This window comes from Trifolium pratense, linkage group LG7 (genome assembly GCF_020283565.1).
Source record: "Trifolium pratense cultivar HEN17-A07 linkage group LG7, ARS_RC_1.1, whole genome shotgun sequence".
NCBI classification, from domain to species: Eukaryota; Viridiplantae; Streptophyta; class Magnoliopsida; order Fabales; family Fabaceae; genus Trifolium; species Trifolium pratense.
The window spans coordinates 55,832,664-55,840,824 of record NC_060065.1 but is presented as its reverse complement, the minus strand read 5'-3'; the positions used below and the strand labels follow the sequence as shown (position 1 = coordinate 55,840,824).

General features: G+C 33.4%; 1 protein-coding gene across 1 annotated transcript; it reads left to right on the top strand.

Annotated features, from left to right (window-relative positions):
* The first annotated feature begins 5,295 nt into the window (after positions 1 to 5,295).
* Positions 5,296 to 7,281, top strand: LOC123894063 (probable metal-nicotianamine transporter YSL7). Its single transcript, XM_045943940.1, has one exon. The coding sequence runs from the start codon at positions 5,392 to 5,394 to the stop codon at positions 7,279 to 7,281; it is 1,890 nt and encodes a 629-aa protein (XP_045799896.1). The 5' UTR covers positions 5,296 to 5,391.
* Positions 7,282 to 8,161: the final 880 nt, after the last annotated feature.

Here is an 8,161-nt window from a genome sequence, read left to right as displayed (position 1 = left end):
AAATCAATTTTTCAATCAACATCCTCAAAACACACCTAATTTTGGTTTAACACCAAATTTCATCGTATTAATTATGTAACTTGTGTGTTGTATTGCATTTTAAGTTAATTTGTATCGTATTAATTACGTTATTTGTATGATGTATTGCATTTTAAATTAAGAAAATAAAAAAAAATATTTAAATAAATTTTGTTAAGTGTATTATTTTAATTTAATTTTAATCGATAATTATAATGTCATTTAATCATAAAAACAAAAATTAAAATTTAAATAAGAATATGAAATAGAAAGTGGTGGGGTAGAGAAAGTGGTGGGGTATGGTGTTGAATATAAAAACCATTGGAGAGGGTAAAAGTTGAATGTGTGTTGAATGATTAGGTGGAAGAAAGAGAAAATGATGTGGAGTGAAAAAATGAGTGTTGAATATAAAATGGTGTTGAGACCATTGTGGGTAGTCTAAGGAACAATTTGGTAAAAACACACATACCAAGAAACCTTATCTTTCTTAATAAAAATTCTAAAATTTTACAATCTATTCCAAAACTAACCTTGGTGTATTAATTTATTCTTAGGGAATATGTCACTCTAATTAATGCATAACTTTGGAATAGACACAATTTAATAAGGGTAGAAATGGAATTGTAAGAATAAATTTAATGATTGTTTCTTATAAAAATGACCAAATTTTTTTTCCAAATTGTTCCTTATAAAAAGGACCGGAGGGAGGATATAATAATTTCCATAAGAATGATTAAAATTGAAAAATCTTCATGACTTTATGTTTTAACATTGACGGGTCTATAAGTTATTATCTCTTCCCTATAAACTTCTAAATCAAATACAAAATTTTATCTCTTGCCTCTAAACTTCTGAATCAAATACAAAATTATTAAAATTCTTTCCCTTTTCTCTATCGTTCTCCAATCCAAACCAAACATTTAGGGGGCATATTGGATTAGGATTTCATAAGATTTTAAAAGATTTTTTTATAATAAAAAATTTTTGTGGTATTCAATCTAAGATTTTTATAAAAGTTAAATAAATTTCGTGGTATTCAATTATGACAATTAAGATTTTTTTCAGTGCAACAAAATTTGCTGGTATTCAATTGAGATTTCTTACCACTTTGCACGAACACAGACACGGACATTAACACGTCAACACCGATAATAATTTGAGGAAATAACATAATTAAGTGTACTCATTAGTGTCGGTGTTTCATACTCATATCTTGAGTCTCAATTGACAACCATATTGTATAATACCAACTGCTAATGGCTGTATGTGACTTGTTGTGACAGAAGGAATAGTCAATGACTAAATGATATTAATTCACTCATTCAATTATGGTGGATGATGGAACTGGAACATACATAAAATCAAAAAGATTATACTAATATACATAGAACATAATTGGATGATTGAGAAATAAAATAGAGTAGCCTTAGCTTTAACATTCTACATTAGACACACCTTTATACCATTGTATCTGTGGTGTTTAAGCTATCTCTATGCCATTCTTCTATCACCTCAGTAATCATCATACCAAAGTAAACAAAGACAAGTAAACATCATAGAATTTCAAAACATAAGGCATCTGCATACTATAACCAATAATTTTTGGAGTTTTGTCTTGTCTTTCTTTTGTTTTTTGAATTCAGATTCCATAAACAAAACACATACTCTTGTGTTACAGATTTTCAGAATGGAATTTGCAACCATCTATATTTTGTGAAAGATTCTACTTTTTTCTCAAGGAATCAAAAATATTTTCTCAGAAAATTGTAGATATCTCTTGCAAAAGCATTCTCCCTTTAAAATATATCCTTACTTTCCCAATCATTATCTCTTGCTAATTTGCTATTGTTTTTCGCTATAACAAAATTAAACATTATTTAGTTATGCTCTCATATCTAGCTGTGAGATGTTCTTTTGAGATCATAATAAAACCTTATGTCTTGTTTAATCTTTATACTCCAAATTTCAAACGTTTGGTCCAGATATTTTAGTTCTAAAAAGTTCATATAGGTCTAGCTTATTGTATTATTCAATTTCATATAGTATAAAAAGTTACAGCTGAGCTGCCAATACTTATAATTAGTAAGGGAATGAACAAAGAAAGAAGGAGAATTTGATTGCTTGAACTAAATTAGTTAAGAATCAAATCTTTTATAGGTATATGTCTAGTTTAATTTAAAATGCACTCAAATTCTCTCTCACATAATATTGAGATAAAGTCTAAAATGAATTTAAGAGTAACACCCCTAGACATTGTGGACTTACAGACCGGTTACCGGTTTTGTAAGGTTGATTTAGACATTCAGTCAACACACAAAGCTCAATATATAGTACTAGGCATGAGGGTGTATTGGAAAAACTCAAATTCACATATCTTATAGGACAAGAAAGACATCAGAAAACCATATCACATGACTAATCAAGTTAATGGACAACAAAAAGTTGAATCAAAATTTACTATTCCATGTGAACTTGTTTGAACTTTTAAGTTTTGTGAGAATTATTCATAATTTACTACTAATAAGTAAGCACACTTTTGAGAGGCAATCTTGTAAACTGGACTGTATAATTTAATTTTAAAATAAGTTGTATTTTGTAAACCATAACCTTGATTAATAGAAAGGTACTACAGCCGTTATGTAGTCAGAGACGTAGGTACAATTGGTGGAAAAAGAAAAATGCCGCATAGGAGGGAAGATCAAGCCAAACTTGGGGTGCCACGTTCCCACATCAAAGGGAGGAATCAGCACTACCTGTGTAATTAGCCGACCAAGGCTAAATTTTATAGGCCGCGTTGTTTTGGCCAGTAGGACACTATTGTTTACCTATCAAATATAACACTTGTAGATTTTTTAACCCTCACAATAAATCAAACAAGCTATATACTCATTTTATTCTTTTATATTTCTGCTTTACATTATATTTATATACATTCCTTAGTTAAGCAGCTTAAAAAACACCCAACTTTGTACTTAACACTCTTTAGAAGAGTTAAATAATCCATACCTGATGTACATAGTTCCTTCATCAGCATAATAGCTTGAAGCAAAGTGAATCGCAATTGGGAGCTATTAGCCGATAACTCGGCTAAATTTCAAGTTCAACAAAAAAATTGGCATGCCAGGTGGGACACAACTGCCAAAACCACTGAAAAATTCAGTTCATCAGGTCACAATTATGTTTGGCTTATGCACTTTGCGTTCTGATAAAAAACCTCAGCAGCATGGATCAACCATCATCATCAACATCCAAGAGGTCTCCCAACGTAGACCTAACTAGATGGGCGCAACGTGTCCTATTTAGGGAAAGTGTGTGATTATCGGAGACGTTCAAACTTTGTTACCAAACATCGTATGTTTTTGTTGTTTCTTTACTCTTTTCAAACAGGGTTGCCAATATATAGGCAGTAGCACATGACCCTCTTTTACTAGCAGTATCCTATAATAGCAAGTGCTAAAAGTAAATGTAAATTAAGATGGTCTTTGATTCAAGAATCAGTGGCAGCAATGGCTCATATCTGTAGTAAAAAGTAAGCAACAGTTTTATAATCAAATTCTCTAAACTATGTGCAAAACTATTATAGTCTACATAATTTGGTGGTAGAATTAGAAGTGGAAAAGTTCCAATAATAATAACCGACGTGAATCTTAGAAGAGAAGAAAGTACAAGAGCAGAACCAATAATCACCCGTTATTCGTAGAATTAAAGGTTCTAACTTCTAAGTACGAAACTAGTGGACCACAGAAAAAGTGCCTTGACAAAGTTGCATCAACCCTGCCACTCAGCATGATTTGAACCATTTATGTTGCTCCTTACCCCTCCTTTATCAGATTCTTTATTTTAAACTGTTTAAGCCAAGACATTTGTTGTATATAAATATGAGATATTACAAGATCATTTGAAAACCAACACATTAATCACTACTAGTTCTTGCTAAAAAACTTAGCCAACAAAATTCATTACTCATCATGGGAGGTGATAAGAAAAAATCTTCTTCAGGTTGCTTCTCAATTTTCAATATCTTCTCATCTAAGAATAAGTCTAGACGAGGGTACTACGATTATGAATATGGGCGCAAGACATGGCCTAGCGATGAAGACAAAGGTAACTGGGGTGTTGCTGAGCCTAACATTAACAGGAGAGCAGAAGATTTCATCCGCAAATACAAGAATCGCATTTCAGAATCGGAAAGTTATCAACTTGATCCGGCTGCCTAGCTAGAAGGCATAATATCAGTTACTCTACCATATGTATATATTTCATTGTTTATTTCTCTAGATTATCATTTATAATATGCTATTTTTAATGAATGTTTCTACTAATCATTTATTATATGTTGAATTGTTGACTTATATATAGTTGCACTTTGTTGTTCCTTATTAATATATAATATTCTACTAAGCATTTTTTTACATATAAGTTTGCTTACAATTTAAAAGTAAATCGATGGACAAAGTTTAATTTGTGTGAAGTTGGTTTGTTTCTCTACTTGTTCTAATTCCGAGATAATCTTGGATTGGTTACATACTTAATATACTGTTTGTTAAGATATATTGATGATTAGGTTTGTTGTTCTTATCCCTATGATCAAGGAATTCAGTTCCCATATAATTTAAGGTGAGTAGCACATTCTCAGGTCCCAAGCCAATACCAATGCACCAACCCAAGTGAGTTAGGTTGAGTTATGACTTGAAATATAAGTAAAATATAATTAAGGATTATTCCAATTAAAAGAGTACATTTAATCGAATAAAAGTCAATTGTACCGTACAAATGGGCGGATCTCTAAACTAGTTTATAGTTGAAGTTTGGATTGAAATATGACATTAAAAGATAGTAAAGCAGTAACAAATAACTTAAGCAATTTTAAGAATTAGATTTAAAAAGATAAGATATAACAAGTACCAAATAAAAAGTGATACATAATTTTTTATTTTTTTGGTTTACAGTGAAAAAGATAAGATATACATAAATTTTTTTTGGTCTAAAAATATACATAAATTTAGTTTGTTGAAAAGATAATGCATATTAAGTTATAATAAAAAGATAAGATATATGGAGTTTGTTGGTTTATCTCTATAAAGAAGGGATTATTAAGTTACAGTCTAAACAACCTACTTACTTGCTTATAAATATGAAGTAAGTATCTCTGTTAAGTCATTATCAATAAGCAGTACTGTATTCTCTAATCTTTCATCTAAAATCCCAACAAACTCAACAAGAAAAATGGCTAACAACAACGAAACAGTGGTGATGGTTAAGGAGGAAGAAAAGCTGGAGGAGGAGGAGGCTTCAATTGAAAAAGGGTTTGAAGGAAAATCAGTGCCAACATGGCAGAGACAGATTACGGTTAGGGCTATAATCGTCAGTTTCATGTTATCGGTGCTTTTCACGTTCATCGTGATGAAGCTTAATCTTACAACCGGTATTATTCCTTCTCTCAATGTTTCGGCCGGATTGTTAGGTTTCTTCTTTGTCAAGACATGGACTAAAGTGCTTGAGAAATCGGGTTTGCTTAATCAACCGTTTACAAGACAGGAGAATACTGTTATTCAGACTTGTGTTGTTGCTGCAAGTGGCATTGCATTTAGCGGCGGCTTTGGTAGTTACTTGTTTGCAATGAGTCCAACTGTTGCAAAACAAAGCGGTGGCAATGTGATGATGGATGTTAAGATTCCTGGTTTAGGATGGATGATTGCGTTTCTATTTGTTGTTAGCTTTCTTGGTATATTTTCGGTGGTTCCACTCCGAAAGATTATGATCGTTGACTTCAGATTGACATATCCAAGTGGTACTGCAACAGCTACTCTCATCAACAGTTTCCATACAACAGAAGGTGCCAAACTAGCAAAGAAGCAAGTACAAGCACTTGGAAAGTTCTTCTCCTTTAGTTTCTTGTGGGGTTTCTTCCAATGGTTTTTCACTTCTGGTGATTCTTGTGGATTTTCAAGCTTCCCAACATTTGGTCTAGAAGCCTATCAAAGAAAGTTCTACTTTGACTTTTCAGCTACCTATGTCGGGGTTGGGATGATATGTCCATATATAATCAATATATCACTACTCATTGGTGGGATTCTTTCTTGGGGTGTCATGTGGCCTCTCATCGAAGATAAAAAAGGAGATTGGTACCCTTCCGATCTCAAACAAAGCAGTTTACATGGTCTTCAAGGCTACAAAGTTTTCATAGCCATAGCAATGATTCTTGGTGATGGTCTATACAATTTTGTCAAAGTTCTTGGCCGCACTCTTTACAGTTTGTATAACCAATTTAAACACAGCAGTGTAGCACCCTCCCAAGATCTCTCACCTACACTTTCGTTCGATGACAAGCGCAGAACCGAGATGTTTCTCAAAGATCAAATCCCCTCCTGGTTTGCTATCTCCGGCTATGTCATTATTGCAATAATCTCAACCATCATTATTCCCTACATTTTCCACCAGCTAAAGTGGTATCACATACTTTGCATTTACATCTTTGGACCGGCGCTAGCCTTTTGCAATGCCTACGGTTGTGGACTGACAGATTGGTCCCTTGCATCCACCTACGGAAAATTAGCCATCTTCATTATCTGTGCTTGGGCAGGTGCAGCTAACGGCGGTGTCATAGCTGGTTTAGCAGCATGTGGTGTCATGATGAACATTGTTTCTACCGCTTCAGACCTTATGCAGGACTTCAAAACAGGTTACATGACATTGGCTTCCCCGAAATCCATGTTTGTCAGCCAAATTATTGGAACTGCTATGGGATGTATCATATCACCGTGTGTTTTCTGGCTATTCTACCATGCTTTCGGTACTCTTGGTCAACCCGGTTCAGAGTACCCTGCACCTTATGCACTTGTTTATCGTAACATAGCTATACTAGGTGTGGACGGTATCTCCGCTCTACCGAAAAACTGTCTTGTACTTTGCTGCGTGTTTTTTGCTGGAGCAATAATTATTAACCTTGTTCGTGATTTGGTCGGAGAAAAATATGCCAAGTTTATTCCAGTTCCTATGGCTATGGCTATACCTTTCTACATTGGAAGCTATTTTGCTATTGATATGTGTGTTGGAAGCTTGATATTGTTTGTTTGGCAGAAGGTTGATAAGGCTAAGGCTGATGCATTTGCATCGGCTGTTGCTTCTGGTTTGATTTGTGGAGATGGCATTTGGTCGCTTCCTAGCTCGTTTCTTGCTCTTGGTGGTGTGCAGCCACCTATTTGCATGAAATTCTTGTCTAGAGCAGTAAATGTAAAGGTTGATACCTTCTTAGGATCTTGAATTATTATGTTGCTCATTTTTATTTGTTTATTCAAATACTTTGTACCGTTATTTTATTTTTTTTCATCAGTTATTATTGGATAATCATTACTCTCCATTTGTGAGTTATATATATGCATATGTTAATTTTGATTTACTTAGCCAAATACCATGTTATTCACCTCAAGTTTCTAGATTAAGATTCATCAACAGCCTATTGCAATTTCAACTAATTTATCAGATATTTTAGTTAGTTAAAGTAAGAAAGACCATATAAGTTCTATCTTATTAGATTATTGATATGGTATTAAAAGTAACAGCAGCCAATACTTAATCAGTAAAGGAATCAACAAAGAAAGAAGAGAATTTGATTGCATCAACTCAATTAGTTAGGAATCAAATCTAGCAGGTATCTGTCTAGTTTAAAATGCACTCAAATTCGTTCTTGAACAAACTGAAGTTCACATATCTTATAGAACCAGAAAGACAACATGTGACCGTGTTTACGCCTATGCCTTCCATGTTATCTGCACAACTATGCACAGCTCACTTGCTGATATCTCTTAAAACTGTGTTTTACGCCTAAAAATAAATAACTTGTTAGCCAAGATTTCCATATAGTTGAATTTAGAGTTAGCCGAATTCTCCTTTTCCAAGTGAAGGTTAATTAGGCGAATATAAAAATATTCGAATGCGAGTTAGTCGAGTCTTTCTGAAGTCTGCTACTAAGGTCCGTCAAGGTCGTGAGAATGATAGAACTCATCAAAGCTTAGTAAAACTTGACAATTTGGTATTTTAGTTGTGTTCCATGTTTATAAACCAGTAAAAGCAACAACTATTGACATGGAGGCAATGCAAGCGTGGATGGAGAAAACGAAAAAATGCTGCAAAGGAGGGAAGA